The sequence below is a fragment of the Diabrotica virgifera genome, chromosome 1 (genome assembly GCF_917563875.1).
Source record: "Diabrotica virgifera virgifera chromosome 1, PGI_DIABVI_V3a".
NCBI classification, from domain to species: Eukaryota; Metazoa; Arthropoda; class Insecta; order Coleoptera; family Chrysomelidae; genus Diabrotica; species Diabrotica virgifera.
In genome coordinates this window covers 25,660,463-25,680,285 of record NC_065443.1, presented here as the reverse complement: position 1 = coordinate 25,680,285, position 19,823 = coordinate 25,660,463, and the positions used below count along the sequence as shown (strand labels likewise).

Below are 19,823 nucleotides of genomic sequence, written 5' to 3'. Positions count from 1 at the left end.
TTTGTATTTAATAATATTTTATGTAAACGCCATGGCACGGATATGGAAAGTAAACGGAACGTATGATAAGAACCTTAATCCTTCCACCATTTGATCCGAACAAAAAAAACGAGAATCAAGGACTCTTCTCAGAGCTTACATTGACAATGATGATCATTAACATCGAGGGTATCACCTATGATAAACGGTAAATTTTGTCTGAACTGTGTAAAATTCACAAATGTGATATATTGTGCATACACGAGACTCACCGTGACATATCAGCACATATACCTAGCGTTGAGGGAATGCAGCTTATCATTGAACATCCAATTGCGAAACATGAAAGCTTCTTCCTGGTGAGGAGAGATAGGTAATTAAAGAGTTTTTAAGCCCCTTATTTCAGCAACGTTAAACGTTATACGTTATTCTGTTCATGCGCATTAACTGAAAAATAACGTATTACTTTATTAGCGGATAAGGTATCCCCTCATTTAGGTAGAAATAAGGTTCACGTTATTAAGGGATTACGTACTTGTAAGATTGCCAAATGCCATAATATATCTAAATCATAAAAAACGAAAAAATAGAATAAAAAATATAGTAACGATGTATAAAATTGTAATTAAAATTTGTTTTTCTTAAAAACGAACAGGTAATAAACATATTATATAATTGAATATAATCTGCTTGGCAACCCTGGTAGAATAATTCTAAATTACACCATTTCTTGAGAAATCTGACACTTGACTGAATTGTCTTGTTAAACTTAGGATGGATGTTTTGTGTTCCTAAAGTAGTAAATTGTCTTTGGTGAACGTCTTAATACATTTTGTTCCATTATGGCAAATAATTCAATAAGATAAGTTATAGCACACAACTACCATTTTATAGGATAAGTTTGCCAAATGTCAATTAACATTAATCTGTGTGCGTATTTTTAGTCCTGTCGCCAGGGGGGGTACAACGGCCTCCTGTATTCAGATGGACTTACCCAAGTTTTTTTATGTATTTTGACCCGTAGAACACGAATTTTTTGGGTAACAGTTGATCCGGATGTCGATAAGATTGTTATAAACAAAGAAGTTGAGGAATTACATAACACCGATTTCTCGCAAAACAAAACATGTTTTTGTATTTTTTGGGCCATTCTAACCAAAAAATGTTCCTACAAGTTTTTTCGTAGGATGCATAGTTTTCGAGATAAACGCGGTGGAACTTTCAAAAAATCGAAAAATTGCAATTTTTGTACCCGAATAACTTTTGATTAAAAAATAAAATAGCAATTCTGCTTACCGCATTTGAAAGTTCAAGTCAAAGTATATCGGTTTTAGTTATTTGCATTGCTAAAAATTTATTATTTTATTGTTAAACAAAAGTATAAACACTTAGTGCTGGAGTGATGTTTTCAATGATTTCTCATTTAAAATCGAACGAGTAGGTAGAGTAGGTACAAGTGCAAGCGAGGCTATTTCTATGTAGCATGCATGTAAACGCATGTATTAGGCACGGGAAACACTATGTGTTTATAGCTTTTTTTAGCAATAAACACATAAATTTTTAGCAATGTATATATTCGAAACCGATAGAATTTGACTAGAACTTTCAAATGCGGTAAGCAGAATTGCTATTTTATTTTTTAATCAAAAGTTATTCGGGTTCAAAAATTGCAATTTTTCGATTTTTTTAAAGTTCAATCGCGTTTATCTCGAAAACTATGCATCCTACGAAAAAACTTGTAGGAACATTTTTTGGTTAGAATGGCCCAAAAAATACAAAAACATGTTTTGTTTTGCGAGAAATCGCTGTTATGTAATTCCTCAACTTCTTTGTGTATAACAATCTTATCGACATCCGGATCAACTGTTACCCAAAAAATTCGTGTTCTACGGGCCAAAATACATAATAAAAACTTGGGTAAGTCCATCTGAATATAGGAGGCCGTTGTACCCCCCCTGGCGACAGGACTATTTCTGAAAGGATTCAAAAACTATTTTAAGTAAACACGTTATCCCTTATATATTTACCACTCAATGCGCATGACAAGTATAACGTTTTACGTTTAACGTACGTCAAAAAGTAGTAGGGTCTAAAAACTCTTTATTGCTGTAACATCAGCTGAAAAAACATGCTACAATGGCATTGAAATTCTGACCGTCAAAATAGGACACAGCACAGTCACATCTCTATATAAACCACCCTGGATAGATTTTGTTTTCTCCCCTCCAAAAAATTTCGCTTCTCAAAAAGTAAGATTCATTCTCATGGATTTTAATAGCCATAATGTTCATTGGGACTATCCTTCAACGGACGAAAATGGAGATCTTGTGGAATCTTGGGCTAAACAAAACAACCTGGCACTGGCAACTGGAATAATATGGTAAAGATTAATTTAAGATATTACGGCAGAGATAGGGAAGAGATTACAACAGATGCTGATCGCCTCAAGACAAAAACGGTGGAGCGAGACATTAACTAGAATGGATATGGTACAGAGCAGTAATTATAACAGATTAACTGAGTAAATAGAGGAGTTATTTGAGCAGATAGAGATAAGGGGGAAGCCTTGATAGACTTCACATTGGCATACGATATAATAAACCACAGAAGCTTGCTGACTAAGATCTATAATACTGTGCTTGACTATGACCTGGTAAAGATCATTAGATCACTGTTATGTAAAAGACGCCTCTACGTTGTGCTAAATGGAAAGAAGAGCAGATGGAGAACTTAAAAAAATGACCTACCTAAATGAAGCATTCTGGCGTCATCCCTGTTTAACATATACACCAACGACTAGCCAATGCATCCCTAAACCGATAGATTTGTTAACGCTGTCCACCTTGGTATCGTTGTAAAAGGGAAAACTCTCACACAGATAGAGCTGACAATGGAAGAGGCTTTAAACATGATGTCAACTTACTAAAAACAAAATCCATTAAAACCAAACCCTAATAAAACCCAAGTATGTGCTTCCAAGTAGCAGATTATGCTTATAGCCAATATACTCATAGTCATATAAAGACTTCTAGTCACTTTCAGCGGAAGTCAAAATTTAAACACAATTTAAACTATGTATACCCTATTCCAGGAACATACGCCTGTTTTGGATTACTTCGACAACGAATGTTTTACTGTGCAAAATAAGAAGAACGAAAGTAAATTGCAAATTACATTGTTGTTTATTGGAATAATTATTAGCGCCATTTACTTTCGTACTTCTTATGTTGCAAAGTAAAATATTCGTTGTCGAAGTAATCCAAAACAGGCGTATGTTCGTGGAATGGCCCATAGCACAAAATGAATTACTTAATTTGCTAGAGAGTTATGCCCGGATTCAGTGAATAGAGTAGTACTTATAGCTTACCTATGAAATATATCCAACGCTCCACACAATACTTCCACTACTTTATCGGGTTTATTATTGTCTAGAAATTCCAAACCTTTTTGACATTCTTCTTCACACCAATTTAGTAGACGAATATTTTCATCCAAATTAATATTCTCTTTGCATTTTGTACAGCTCGTTAATGAATTTGAAACAGGTAAGGTGAACACATTGGGACAATTTGTTGTAGGACATCTGCAAAAATATTACATTGTATATGTTACGATTTCGTGAGAAAGTAAATTGTACTAATAAGAATGAAAGAAAAGAAAAGAAAAGTAGAGAAAAGAAAAGAAAAGAAAAGAAAAGAAAAGAAAAGAAAAGAAAAGAAAAGAAAAGAAAAGAAAAGAAAAGAAAAGAAAAGAAAAGAAAAGAAAAGAAAAGAAAAGAAAAGAAAAGAAAAGAAAAGAAAAGAAAAGAAAAGAAAAGAAAAGAAAAGAAGAGAAAAGAAAAGAAAAGAAAAGAAAAGAAAAGAAAAGAAAAGAAAAGAAAAGAAAAGAAGAGAAAAGAAAAGAAAAGAAAAGAAAAGAAAAGAAAAGAAAAGAAAAGAAAAGAAAAGAAAAGAAAAGAAAAGAAAAGAAAAGAAAAGAAAAGAAAAGAAAAGAAAAGAAAAGAAAAGAAAAGAAAAGAAAAGAAAAGAAAAGAAAAGAAAAGAAAAGAAAAGAAAAGAAAAGAAAAGAAAAGAAAAGAAAATAATGAGAAAAGTAAGAGGAAAGAAAAAAATAAGAATGAGAGGACCTAGATCTAGATAAAAATCATACTCTACCTTACTCTTTGTTGTATATTTTCCATTTCATCTTTAGTGGGCCAATTATGTATACAGGCTTCGCACTTACACTTAAACCAATATCGTGAAGATAAAATTTTTTGACGATCTTTTAATGGTTTTCTGTGAAATATTGGTCCATAGTTTTCTGCTACTATGTCATTTGTTTGGAGAAGTCTTACAGCTTTGACTACTACATCTTTTCCAACGAAATATCTAAAATAATTATACCAATATGTTGTTAGCTAATCGAAGATAGTAAATACTTAATATAAATGCAGGGCCCTCGTAAGGGTTACTGGCGCCTGTGTGCAAAAAGGATTTTGGCGCCCCTTAAGATATTTTGGGTTATGTTTTTTATTTATTTTTTAAATGTAGGTAGGTGCTTGAAATAAACCAAAAAACTGAACTTTAGAAATCATATTTATAGTCCGTTCACTCAAGGTAAAATATTGTAAAACCTCCGAGTTTTTAAGGACCGGTTGGATTGACATGACATTTGGCATACACATAGCTTAGCTAACGTGTCAAGGAAAAAAGTGATATTTTTTTTATCTTCACCCTTCTCGGATGTGAAAAAAGATACGCCCAAAAAGTCCGGAATTGGATAAAATGACTAATTTTGAACAACTTTTCACTCTTTTTCTACTTATAAAGTTTTTTCACTAAGTCAATAATAATTTTCTACTTATTTGCGAGTATGTTGAAAGTGAAAAAAAAAATGGTGTAAGTACAAAGTAATACAAAAATGGTTTACCTACAGTCGGAAAAATGAAAGAATACCCATGAACGATCACATCAATCACTTATTTTGTATCTGCTGTCTTTTTCTATAACAAGCGTTTGTTATTTATAGAAAAAGACAGCAAATACAAAACAAATTATTGATGTGATCGTTCATGGGTATTCTTTAATTTTTCCGACTGTATATTAATGAAGTCTGCAGACCCAGTAGAAGCAGAGTTAGTTGAAGCTAATGAAAAGGTGGTTCTTATTCGTCAAATTACAAATCGAATATTCCAATGTGAAATAAGTTTTTAAAAGAAGCTATATTTTTGATTTTTTTTAATATCAAAAGTAAGTAAGTTACGCTCAAAATAATGTTGGTCCCTTTTTTGGTAAAAAAATCGCGAAAATTACCACCTAATTAGCATCCAAATGAAATTAATCGTTACCGCTTCGCCACAAGTTACTTTACTTATGTATTGTTTATATGATCTGAAGTTTCATTGATTTAAAAGTGCTTATTTTTGAAAAGGCTGCAGTTAAAAGGGCTTGAACTATTCACTAATCACGAGTGTATGTAAATTTTGAAAAGCCATAATAAATTTTTGTCTTACAGCAAAACAAAATATCCAAAATATTCAGAAAACCAAAATAGTATGATAAAATTGATCCAAATAATGGCATAACCCAGACATCCAAAGTGAAAGTTATCCTCCAACACCAAATTGTTCTATATGGTCCACATAATGTTCAGAAATAAGTCACACCATTTTGAGCGTCGGGTTTGGGGGGGGGGAGAGGGGGAAGAAATCGGTAAATTCGTAGTTTTTAGGTTTTTCGTCAATATTTCTAAAACTATGCCGTTTAGCATGAACCAACTTCTATACAAAAATTTTCTTCATTAAATTTGAAATAAAAAAGGTCCTATGCATAATCCTTCTAAAATGAACGGTTCCAAAGTTACAGTGGTAGTATAATGTAATTGGTCCAAAAAAAAACGCCTAACCCAGGCATCCAAAGTAAAAGTTTTCCTCCAACACCAAATTGTTTTATATGGTCCATATATTGTTCAGTAAAAAGTTACATCATTTTGAGCGTCCGGTTTGGGGGGGCGATGGGAGAGAAGTCGAAAAATCAGTATTTTTTTAACGTTTTTCGTCAATAGTTCTAAAACTATGCTTTAGCGTAAACAATTTTCTATACTAAAATGTTCTACATAAAATTTAAAACAAAAAAGGTTCTATATATAATTGTTATAAAATCAACGGTTCCAAAGTTACGGAGGGTGAAAAATGGAGGTTTTCGATACTTTTTATATTATTTGGACAATTGATGATGATTTTGGGTGGTGAGGTTGACGTTTCTTCAAGGGCTTATCACTAACATACCATGGGCCACTTAAATAGCAAATGTTATTTACAAAAAAATTTCTTTCATCAGTAATAATATCATAAATTGCCCAGAAAATATATAAAGTATCGAAAACCTCCACTTTTCACCCTCCGTAACTCTGGAACCGTTGATTTTATAAGAATTATGTATTGGACCTTTTTTGTTTTAAATGTTATGTAGAAAATTTAAGTATAGAACATAATTTACGCCAAAGCATAGATTTAGAAATATTGACGAAAAATGTTAAACAACTACTAATTTACCGACTTCTCCCCCATCTACACCCAAACCGGACGCTCAAATTGGTGTAACTTTTTACTGAACAATGGGTGCGTTCGGACGACCATAGCGGCTGGCGGTCAGCAGAAATCGGCTGAGTGGTTGTATCCAGCCGTGATAGGGAAAGCTTAGTAAATCTCTCAGCGGCTGGCTTCCAGCGGTGACGTCTGACCGCACCCAATATGAGGACCATATAGAACAATTTTGTGTTGGAGGAAAACTTTTACTTTGGATGTCTGGGTTAGGCCTTTTTTTGGACCAATTATAATATACTATCTCCGTAACTTTGGAACCGTTCATTTTAGAAGGATTATGCATAGGGCCTTTTTTATTTCAAATTTTATGTAGAATATTTTTGTATAGAATGTTGTTCATGCTAAACTACATAGTTTTAGAAATATTGACGAAAAACGTAAAAAACTACAAATTTACCGCTTTCTCTCCCCTCTCCCCCCCCCCCCCAAACCCGACGCTCAAAATGGTGTGACTTTTTTCTGAACATTATGTGGACCATATAGAACAATTTGGTGTTGGAGGGTAACTTTCACTTTGGATGTCTGGGTTTGGGTCTAGTTATACCATACTAAAACCTTACTTTTTAATGCTTGAAAATTTTTACTACTTGAGATTTTTGGTATCGCTAATAATTTTTAAGTTATTTGGAAAAAAAGGAATTTATTCAAGATTAAGATCAAGATTAATAACTCGAAAAGTATTGAATAAGTGAAAATGTCTATAGAAAAAAAGTTGCTTATAATTAGTCAATTTATCCAATTTCGGACTTATTTTGAACGTATGTTTTTTACCCCCGAGAATCAGTGGCGGATCTAGACTTTTGCCTTGGGCGGGGAAATTTTCCTTAGGGGGGAACTTTCAATTAAACACCAATCGAAAGACGTAAAAAATATGTAAACTCAAACTACTAAAAGACATAAATAATAACTTAATGCATTAAGTCCCCTTAATTTTCCTAACTAGCATGTTTATTGGGTTGAATCTGTCTGTCTGTGATTTAACTTTCATGTCGGATAACATATTTTTATGTTTCAATATTTTTTTTAATTTTGGACTTTGTTAGGGGGGGGGGGAATTTCCCCATTTTCCCTCTCCGTATAGCGGTTCTTTAAAATTCATAGCATAAACCGTGAGTAAGCGGACTATTATTTGTAGACTAAAATACTAAAATACAAATATCAAAATGAAATAAGCAGAATTAAATCATAACAAAATAAATTAACTCTAAATAGCTTGACTTCTGATATGTTCTCGCAAATGGGAATCGGTAGTAACTGGTTAATATACTAGATAATAAAATTTCGGGTGTGTTTATCCTTAATCTTATTTAATTTATCCTATTTCCTATTTTATTTTATCCTAATCCTATTTTAAAATTAATTTTTGTTTTTTGTTTGTTTTTTTTTGCAATTTTTGACCCCGGTTTTGGCGCCCCTAAAGGATGGCGCCCGTGTGCATTGCATACTTTGCACGTATGGTAGCGGGGGCCCTCTATAAATGAAACAAATCTCAATAATAAATAGAAAATTTTTATATAAAAACCTCTACAATAGCATGATATAATATTTTATCGACCATTATTGTCGAAATGGGACACAAAATGAAAATACAATTTTTAAACACAAGGACATTCACAGGATAATGTGAAGTTCCCCGGATGTTATATAATGTGTGGATGGATATACATAACATGAAAGTGTTCAAAGCTGCAGTACCTAATGACGAAAAACTTTAAAATAGAAAGTACAACATTGGAAGAAAATTCTGATACAAAATATAGAAACCAAGTATAAGCAAATTGTAAAAGCCATCTCTTTAAAGTTAATAATGACATTGTCAAGTAATGTTTACATATCCATACCAGTGAGAATTTACTACACGTAATTTGCCGTGTAAAGACAGAAAAAGTAGGGATAGCCGTACAATATTTGCGCCTATACTCTTAAGAGGCTACAGTAGCGATCAACAGGTAGCCACAAACGCGTTCCAAGATTGCGGCTCTAATTTTAAATATTTTGTCGAGATATTTGGCACACATATTCGTAATATAATAAAGAATGGCGGTACAGAGCCCAATTTCAGAAGTATGTTAGTACGTGGAAATTACTCTGTAACTAAATAAAATATTGAAAAAAGGAGCCTGTACCGCCATTAAGAAGAAAAAAATAATAAACTTTCTTCAAATAAACTTTTTTATCCCATGCCTAGATTTTGTGTAATCTTGGAACTACTAAAATTTTTTATTTCTAATAAGAAATCGAACATATTATAACAAAATAACTAATTAGGCAACATAGAGAAATTATCACTGTCATTTTGACAAACCTGCGTTAGATTTTCTCTAATCTGTTCTGTCATCTTTAATCTATATCTGTTCAGTGCAGTAGTGTGTTAATTTAAGAATTCGTTATTGTTGTTTCAGAGGAAAGAAGTGTTTATTGATAGTTAATTTATTATTATATTTGTTGTTGTATAAGTTGTTGGCCTCTTTGAAAGAATAGATTGTTGTTAAGTGTGAGTTTTAGTTATATGTAGGTAGGTAAGTATATTTTACGTAAAAATATTTCGAATTCTAATGCGAGTATATAAAGTTTTAGGAGGATTTTTTATTCTTAAAATATTATCAATAGTTTAACAAAATGGAAAAAGTAAATCAAACAAAAAATAAAGTGAAACCTTCCAAGAAAAAGTCCATTAAAAACCGTGCCAAAATTATGCGAAAATCGAAATTTGTTTCGCTTCACAACAAAAAATGATTATTTATTATTGTTTTATTATTAGATATTTCATGCACATACCTTTCTAAATACTTATCTTAACATAAAATTTTCACCCATTTTGGGTTATTTTCATAAATATGTATTTATTAATAATAAAATCGTTTTCTATTACTTCCATTTAGCGCGACTATGATATTATCAAAATATTAATCTTAGAAAATGTCAAAGATTACCACTGTTGCCAAAGTTTATGATACTATATCCCGAAGTTATATTTTGTTGCCACCTGTTGATTGCTACTGTTTACTCTTAAAAGCCATGGTTATAAAAAGCAAACAATTGATGCAACAATAACCAGATAAGAACGTTAACAATATCTTACCTTGTAACGGCGGGGTAACAATCATGGTTAAAAAAAGCTACTGTAGGATAGATACCAATTCCAATATAAGACAATTTAGAACCTTTTATGCTATAATCCTGTACAGTTACTTGTTCAAATATTTCGTGTGCATTGAACTGTAACATTTGCAAACTAAATAATAAAAATTCTCCTATTTTAAATTCGTCTTCTGTTGGTAACTCTAAAACCAAATAAAGTATTATGTAAGAAACATAATTATTATATCTTCAGATTGAATAAGTAGGACATTTCTATTAATATATTTTGACAACTAATAAAAATGAACTGACATAACTATAAATAACATTACATAACAACTACCAGGGCCGGCGATAACGGGCCTGCAAGGGATGCACTGCAGGCGGGCGCCCCTGTTTGGGGGGCGCCAAATTAAGCTTTTTTCTGCTGGTGCTATACAAAATACTAATTTGAAAGAAACCGAAAGGCGCCTATGCTACTTTTGCAGGCGGGCGCCTTGTACCCTAGCGCCGGTACTGACAACTACTATAAATAGAGAAGGATACTATATTCTCCCACGCTATTTTGAACTTAAAAAAATACAAAAGAATTAAAAACCTAAATCTAAAATCTTGACTTGAAAAGTCGAATCCGTTCAGATCTTCTTAACTGTGGAAGATCATTGCTATGTTCTTCAACAACAGGTTCATTAATGGGTACCAGTTCATTATCAGGATGATCAGGTTGTATCATTGGATCTACATTTTCGTTGATAAGATTGGGATGTAAATGGACTGGAGGTTGGATAGATGGCAGGAGATGCAGGGGGATGCTTGATACTGTGACTGATAATGAATTACTTCTGGTTCGTTTACAAAGGTTACATTCTTTTTAGGTACCATGGTTTTACGAATTTGGTCAATGTGCCGTTTTAAACAATAGCCATCATCAAGTTGGACTTGGTAATGTAACAATCCATACTTTTTAACAATTGTTCCAAATTTCCAAAGTTCCTGGTTACCTTGGTAATACCGTACTTGTACTCTCTCCCCCACATTTAATTGTCTTGCGCCATTGGGTTGATTTTCTGATCTGTTAAGTTTTGGTGGACGTAGTGCGTCGAGTTTAATTCTTAAACATCTGTTCAGATACATTTCAGCTGGTGATTTTCCACAGGAAAGTGGTGTCGCTCTATATTTTAAAAGAATTTCTTGTACTTTCTTACTCATGGGTAAACGATCAGTAGACATAGCTTTTAGTCTCATTTTTAGGGTTTGAACGTTTCGTTCAGCTAAGCTGTTTGTAGCAGGATGACCAGGAGCAATAAACTTTTGAAAAATACGATGAGTTTTTGAAAAACTTTTAAATTGATCACTTACAAAAATTGTAGCGTTGTCTGACACCATAACTTGAGGATATTCGTGAGTAGAACATATCTCTAACAGAAGATCGATTGTTTTTTCTGATGTTGGCGCATCCCTAAGAACTTTGATTTCAGCCCATCGTGATTTGTCAACCACAACAAAAAAATAAAAACCTTGGAATGGACCCGCATAATTAATATGGATGCGGTCCCAATTTTCTGTTGGAGTATCCCAGTGGTGTAGTGGAGCTTTTGAAGGTGATTTTCGAATTTCAGCGCAAGGTTGACATGATTTGACCATAATTTCAATGTCTTTGTCTATGTTTTTCCAATATACTTTCTTGCAAGTTGTTTCATCTTTGTTATGCCTATGTGAGTTTTGTGGAGTTCTGATAGGATCAGCCGTTGGAGTTGAGTTGGAATAACAATTATCTGACCTTTAAAAAGGATCTCGTCTTCTAAAGTAAAATCATGTTCATTTTGATTTTGTGATTTTAAATCAGATTAAATTCTTGATCAAATGGAATCTTTGTCTGTGGCATCTTTGATATTTTGATAGGTTAAATCGTATGTTGAAATTTCTTTTATTGACTCATGACAGATAGATTTAATTTCTTCGTTGAGAATTTTTTCTAAAGAAGATGAAAATTTATTGATAGAAGCTCTAGAAAAACAGTCGACGTTAACGTGATCAGAAGATTTTCTGTATTCGACTTCGTAATCAAATCCTGATAAAAATGATGCATATCGAAGTAGTCTAGCAGAAGTCATTAAAGGTAATTTTGAATTTTGATGAAAAATTTTCGTTAGAGGGCTGTTATCAGTGATAAGTTTAAACTTAAGCTCAAAAAGATACATGAAGAAGTGATTTACTGAAAACATAATTGCAAGTGCTTCTCTGTCTAACTGAATATAATTTTGTTCACATTTGGTAAGAGATCTTGAAGCAAATGCGATAGACCTTTCAATTTCATCAATAACATGAGATAGTACCCTGCAACACCGGTTGGACTTGCATCACAAGCTAATACTACGGGCAAACTTGGATCATATGGAATTAAAACTTGATCACTCGCAATTTCCTCTTTTAATTTGTTGAAAGCTGTTTTACATGAATTATTCCAAATAAATTTTGCTCTTTTCTGTAAAAGTTTACGTAGAGGGTACGTTTTAGTTGAAGCATTAGGAATGAATCGGGTACAATACATTACCATACCAAGAAACCTTCGAACTCCATCCACATCTGTGGGTCGTGGCATGTCGAGAATAGCTTGAATCTTTTTTGGAGACTTTAAAATTTCTTTATGCTTGATAACATGACCAAGATATTCTATACTGGTTTCGAAAAAAAGCACACTTTTTGCGATTAAGGTGTAGATTGAACATTTTTAGTCGTTGAAGGCATGCGTCAAGATTTTGTCGACATTCTTGTTTACTGGATCCATGAACAATTATGTCATCAAAGTATGAGTGAGTTTTTGATAGACCAAATAGAATTTGATCAATAATTCGATTGAACTCTGAAGGGGCAGTTTTAATTCCAAAAGACAGTCGATGCATTCGATATGTTCCTCGATGTGCTGATATAGTTTGGATAATCGAATTTCATGGCTCAGAACCTGAGAGAATGGTTTGGATGCACCTCAAAACTTTTTAGAGCTACTGCCTCAAAAATTAAAATAGCTATGATGATTGCCAACCTCCGTAGCGGAGATGGCACCTGAAAAAGAAGAAGAAGAAGAAGAAGAAGAAGAAGAAGTAAAGACAAAAAATTAAGCAGCAGCGATTCCATTAAAATAAATTATCATTTTCTTTCCTACCTCAATCATGTATTTTAAAAAATTCTTAACAATACTGTTTAACTTACCACTATCATTTTGAGCACCAAAATACCCACATTTCTGAAGACATCTGAGTAAAAACGCAGCCATAAGAGTTCTCTGAAAAAAATCTTCGCTATCTCGTTTATCACTATTGGTACATAAATTGAAAATTTTCTCCTCTGATTTATTCTTATAAATTTCCAGGCACTTTTCCAACTTTTGTTGTGTTACCATTCGTAAAGCTGTATGTGCCAAAATACTCATACCTGAACCAATCAGAAGGTCTAAATATTTACATTCGTAGGAATGGTAGGAAGAAAGTGCTGCATCTCTACAGGCTGGCTTGCAAAAGGCCACGTTGGAGCAGTCTGAACAACCGATTGGAGCTTGTAATCTTTAAAAGTAATAAACAATTATAGTATTAATACTAATGATATATTTATTTGAAGTTGGGATTCTTAAATTTATATTGTAGATACACTACCTTGCATTTTCTGTACTTTTAAGTTTTTACAACTGTGCTAAAAAAAACTGTACTGTTCATTTCAGTCTTTCTCAAACACTTTGTTTTTTACTTCTGTCTGAATTTAAATATATAATTTAAATCACATCGAATCCTAGCATCTTAAAGCTACTGATTATGTTGAAAATAAAAGAGCTAAAAGGAAATACAACGTTAACGGGGTTTTATTGTTTCAGATGGTCAATGGGCCTTTAAATATGAAAAAACCGTGGAGTGCTACCATTTAAAGGGGTGCGTTTTTGAGAAAGGGGTGAATTAGTCCCTAGGCACAGGGCGCATTAGGGTGAGTTATATGCACTTTTGGTACAAACACGTCTACAGAAAAATTACTCCAGGTTAAATTTACTATCGAAATATCACCTTTTAAAGTCAAAAATATTTTTTTTTTACAAAAATATATTAAAAAAAACACGAAAGAAAGCAAATTTGTTTTTTGTCCGATAACTTTTTCCACGGTGAAATAAGTAAAGAAATTGCCATCCTTCCTCTTTAAAACGATGTTTGGTAGAAGTCTCTAGGTTTTATAGTTTTCGCAATATGATTTTTCAAAGTTTGCCACTCACAGCGATGTTGGGACATTTTCTTTGTTATGTCGCAAACATTGTTCTGTAACTACGCAGCTTTAGGTATATGCAATGGTCATGGTCATGTAATAAGAAGAAAAGTCAATTGCCTTTAAAATGGTCTACTGTATAACGCTGTACGACCATTTTAAAGCAAGACATGGTTTTTCAAAGTTTTATACTCTTAACAATTTTTATTACTCTTAACAAATTTACGATTATTTTTATACTTCTCTTTATAACTTTTTTTCTTGTACAGTTGTACAGTACAATACAGTTGTACAGTACAATAAAATTAAAGTGGTGTATTGTAAAAAATTTTTAAACAAGATATGCTTTTTCGAAATTTTACATAAATATGTCCCAAAAGTTGAACCATATAGAAAACTTTTTTATTGTTAATTTTAGGAAAAAAAAATATTCTTTACAAAATGTTCTGCATAGTTTAAAACCTAAAATGCAATCATCATATATCAAATGTTATCAATAGTGTACGAGTTATGTTAAAAAATATGAATTTCGCTCAAAAGTAAAGTACCTTTATATTTCACAATATAGAAAAGTGTTATTAAGAAAATTTATTTGGGATTAAAAATTATGTTCTAATATTTAATTATATTCTTCTAATTAAAAAATGTTTCAAAATTTTTCTCAAATTACGTATACCCTTGGATATTTTAAGGATATCTTGTTTAAAAATAATCCAAGAATTTTGTACAATACAACATTTCAAAGTAAATAAAATAAGATTTCTTTTTTATTTGACAATATATATGTTACGGTAAAAGTAGATAATCTGGTAATTGTACACAATTACCGGTAATTGCATACAATTACCAGAGTCGACGGTAAATGTAGGAAATATTCTTTAAAAATCCTTTATTTCCTACTTTTACCGGAAATTGTATACATTTTCCAGAGGACCTTGGTAAAAGTAAGAAATTCAAATTATAACGATCGACACGCAAGCGGAATGCCACAATACATAACTGTAGAAACCATAACGATCTATTTGGATATGTATGAAATTTGCCAGAAAAATCTAAAATTCACAAAAAAGGTTTAGTAGTAAAACCTATACTATCAAAAAGAAATGAATACTAGATGTCAAATAGATTTAAGATTAAACATACTAAACAAAATGTGTAAAATTACGGCCGTTGAAATCTAAACGTGCAGAAGCAGTTGCATTAGTTCTTCTTGACATATTTTGTGCATTGGAGCTCCTAGCATTCTTCAAAGCGACGATGGACGAGAATAGGTACTCCAACATAATTTTAGAAGAACTGTGCTCCATGCGGAAAGATTTGAAGATAGTCCACAGTACGCCAAAGGATTTGTTGAACGTGCGAATAAATACATTGAAAATATACTAAGTCCCTGGTTGGAAAGCAACAAAACAAACAAGTTGTCGGAGGGTCGTCGATATGTAAAATTCGCCAAGGACCGAGCTTACCCTTCTGGCATCGAGTGCAGTTATGTTAAAAAGTAAGCGCGAGTATGTTAAAAAAACGTCTTTGTTGGATGAGCAAGGCTATCAGCGATGTACATACTTGCAAAAGTAAACGTAAAACAGATAAGTGTGACTGTAAAAAATGAAAAGTTGTGTAATTTAAAGTTTCATGAGAGTTTGCAGGAAGCTCTTGAGGAATGCCAAAGCGGCATCAAAGTAAATGGTACCTGGGTCAATAATATACAATATGCGGAAGACCTCCAAAACCTTCTTTAAAATTGGAGAACATAGCGAGAACATGGGACTTAGCATCAGCATAAAAAAGACGAAGTTCCTTATAATCAGCCGTGAATTATGTCAACATCGAAATGCAAGACTAGCATATAGCAATCAAGATGTAGATCGCGTAAGAAAATTTAAGGACCTGGGAACCTGGCTATGTGAAGACTGGATGTCGGATATGGAAATTAAATGTTGGATAGAAAGGGCCAGAAGTGCATTCATGAAATTTGGAAACGACTTTACGAACTCTGACTTTGACCTGAACCTAAGACTAAGATTCACGAAATGCTATATTATATTTTGCTATATTATATGGTCGGTGCTCCTATATGGCATGGAAGTATGGACTTTAAACATAAACACAATGAATAAGCTAGAGGCATTTGAAATGTGGATTTATCGACGAATCCTGAAAATTCTCTGGACCGCACGAATAACAAATGAAGAAATCCTGAGAAGAATCGGTATCTACAGAACGACTACGCACAATTAAACAGAGAAAAACGGCATACCTGGGGCACCTAATTAGAAACGAAAGATACCAGTTTCTGCAAACCTTAATTGAAGAAAAGATCGAAGGAAGAAGGGGAGTGGGCAGGAAGAAAATGTCATGGCTCCGTAATGTCAAACAATGGACAGGGCTAAGAAACATAAGAGACCTAATGCATACTGCAAGGGATAGAGAAAAACGGTCAAACGTGATCGCGAACATCCATTAGTGGATTGTATAAGAAGAAGAAGAAGAAGAAGAAGAAGAAGAAGAAGAATAAGAAGAAGAAGAAGAAGAGAGTTTGCCATGTCACAAGAAATAGTAAGTAAAATAGTAGTATTAATTCAAGCAAAAAAGGTCAAATCCGGTTAAACAAAACGTCTCTTGTTTTTAATACAGTTTTTTTCAGAATTTATTGTTATCATTTCATCATTTTACTTACTTTTACCGCTGGTCCTTGGTACGGTAAAAGTAGATAATTGAAAATAATTTCCTACATTTACCATCGGCTCTGGTAATTGTATACAATTACCGGTAATTGTACACAATTACCAATTATCTACTCTTACCGTAACGTATTGTTAAATGTACAGGAAAAGGTTATAATGAGCTATTTACGAAGTATCCAAAATCGTTAAAAGTATAATAACTCACCTATAATTTTTTACAAAAAAGTTATTATCACCAAAATTGAAGCTAACAAAAAATGAAATAAACTCCTTACTCCTTAAAAACCTTTTAGTGTAAATTAAAAGTGAGTTATAGGTAATTGAATGTAAATTTTTTTCGGCGTGTACCCAAATCTAAGTAGTCAAGCTTAAATATCGAGAAAATGATACATTTTATAACATAAACTTATTAAACATTTGTCAAAGTACTTAGAAATATCTATCAAATGAGCCCCTGAACAAGTTGATAGCATTAAAATTTATGCTCCAAAAATTTTTCAAAATTTATCTTTTAAAAATTTTTGCAAAAAACGGTATTGTTTTTTTAAATAACTCCGTTAATTTTTACGATATCAGATTCAACTTGATAAACGACTTGAAAGCTAATTCTAAGGGCTATTAAACCACGTTGAATTTAATGTCTTAAACCCCTTAACTTTAAAAAAAAAAAGGTTAAATGGCCTCGGTTACATAGTTCTCGCAACAAAATTTAAGCTTTAAACGTTTCTATCTCGGTTATCTTTTACCCTACAGAAATAGTAACACAGGTAAAATATTTGATACAGAAAAAAATAAAATTTGGTTTATATCATTTTTTACTTATATTGAGTAGTTTTGGAGTTATTATCAAAAGAACATGAAAATTAAGATAATTTTAAAAATTGTGAATTTTATAAATTATATCTTTTTTTCAAAAATATTGTGAAATCATTACTTGTGCTTATATAAAGAATTATTGTAAGGATTACTATAAATTTTCATTTTTGTGGAAATGGCGTATGTTTTATTTTTCACATTTTCCTAAAAAATCGAAAGGGTTCTCTTATTTCGTCATAACTTATTGAGTTTTTATGCTATTAACTTCTTCTGGAGCTCATTGGATAGGTATTCCGAATTACTTTGATACGTGTTAGAAGGCATATTTTATAAAATGCATCGTTAGTTAAGCTTGAATACTTAGATTTGAGTACTCATCGAAAAAAATATATATTTATGCCCGGTTGCACCAACAGATCTTAAGCTTAAGTCAAGAATATCATAAGAATTAATATAATATAATTATAATATATTACAATAAGAATACCATAATATAATAAGAGATATAATTGATAATAAGGTAAGAATCTAAAATTATGGTGCAACGTAAGTGATACTCAAGGAGGCCCTATCTATAAGTAGAGCTTAGCTAAGCTGGAGCTTAAGATCTGTTGGTGCAACCAGGCATTAATTACCCATAACTCACTTCGAATTAACATTAGTTTAGTTTTTTAAGTAAGGAGTGTATTCAATTTTTTATTACATATCTTCAATTTTGAAAATAATAACTTTTTTGTAAAAGCTTATAGTTTTTGAATTATACGTGAGCTTTAAAACATGCATTTTTTACGAAAAAATAAAATCTTTGATCTTTAATAACTCAAAAAGTATTGATTTATATTAATAACTTTATATAACAAATTTTACTTAAAATTTGTCCCTCTATCGGTTTGTGGTATTATTTTTTATGCAATAATTTTCACCCCCGAGATGGGGTGGCATCCACCCCCAGAGTAAAAGCGCAAGTTGACATCATGTCACCTTTGTTCCTTGAGGTATCCTCTAACTAATCACCAATTTTCATGAAAATCGATGAAGGTTCAACGAAATCGGAGGTGAAAACCTTCAGTAACTGCTCTATATAGGGTGTCAATTTGAAAAGTTGCCACCCCCTATAATTTGGTCCCTATAGAAAATCTAAAAATATACAAAAACACGTCAAATTTATTTGTAAGGGGGACATTTTGTACACCAGTTATCAATTAAATTACATTAACCCTCTAACGAGGACACAACCCCCAAAATCTTTAATGGAAAGGGGGTTGAGTGATACCTCATTTTAAAGATCATTCGATTACCTTTTCAAAAATATCACATACATTATATTTCTTTTCAGTACTTTTGGAAAAATCAAGTGAAACCGTACCGTACAGATATTATGTATCGAGGTCAGAAGTCCAAAACTTTTTTTGGAGTATTGAACTCCAAATTAAATTTTTTATGGGGTATTGGAGTATGTAGAGTATTTTTTTGAAGTATATTTGGAAAAATCAAGTATAACCATAAAGATATTAAGTATCGAGTTCAGAACTCCAAAATTTTTTAGAGCATTGAGTCCAAGATTTTTCCAAAAGTACTAAAAAGAAATATAAGGTATGTGGTATTTTTGAAAAGGTAATTGAATGAGCTTCAAAATGAGGTATTAGTCAACCCTCCTTTTCATTAAAGATTTTGGGGGTTGTGCCCGCCTCCGCTAGAGGGTTGATGTAATTTCGTTGAAAACTGGTCTACAAAATGTCCCCCTCATAAATAAATTTGACATGTTTTTGCATATTTTTATTTTTTATAGGGACCAAATTGTATGGGGTGGCGACTTTTCAAATTGACACACGTATGTAGTATCGACGGATCTGTGAACATCGCGTTTGGATTAGGTACAACCAAATAAGTGTTTTGTTGTCACTTTTTACTGTTGTCAGCAAGCTTAATTTTTTAAGCAAAGCTTCTATACTGCCGTCATATTACTTTTTCTCTATAGTAAAATGCTGAGGCGAGCATCACGAAAGTAGCACCACGACATGGCTTCACAAAAGTAGCGTCAAGAAATTTATGATAACTTGACATATATGGCAACTTGATTGAATGAGTACTTTCATACAGTGCGGTGGAGTAAGTGTTACCCCCTGTTAACTTGTTTATTTTGAGAATATAAGCAAAACGCTCGGACAGGTCGATTTTTAAACAAACCATAGTATATTATAGCATCAACGTTTCGAACTTTACGCGATCCCTCTTCAGGGGATCGCATAAAAGGATTAAAGTATTATACATTTTTGTAATCAGTATTTCAAAAGCTGTTAAATGAGGTGTCACATGATTTACTTTATCATTTAAAAAAATCAAAGTTATGCCTGTAACCTGAAGAGGGATCGTGTAAAGTTCGAAACGTTGAGGCTATAATATACTATGATTAGTTTAAAAATAAACCTATCCGA

The 19,823-nt window shown here is 32.3% G+C and overlaps 1 protein-coding gene across 3 annotated transcripts in view; it reads right to left on the bottom strand.

Moving 5' to 3' along the window:
* The window catches only part of LOC114324160 (SET and MYND domain-containing protein DDB_G0284059-like), a 72,051-nt gene that overhangs the window by 16,721 nt on the left and 35,507 nt on the right, over positions 1 to 19,823 (bottom strand). For 2 of the 3 annotated variants that reach the window (XM_050655411.1, XM_050655402.1), the window contains 4 exons: positions 12,857 to 13,206; positions 9,648 to 9,849; positions 4,134 to 4,349; positions 3,347 to 3,562 (listed from right to left, as the gene is read on the bottom strand). In XM_050655411.1, the coding sequence (XP_050511368.1) occupies positions 3,347 to 3,562; positions 4,134 to 4,349; positions 9,648 to 9,849; positions 12,857 to 13,206 (984 nt within the window). Of the gene's footprint in view, positions 1 to 2,726; positions 2,902 to 3,346; positions 3,563 to 4,133; positions 4,350 to 9,647; positions 9,850 to 12,856; positions 13,207 to 19,823 lie in introns of all 3 variants that reach the window. The other variant, XR_007699162.1, reaches the window with a different exon arrangement.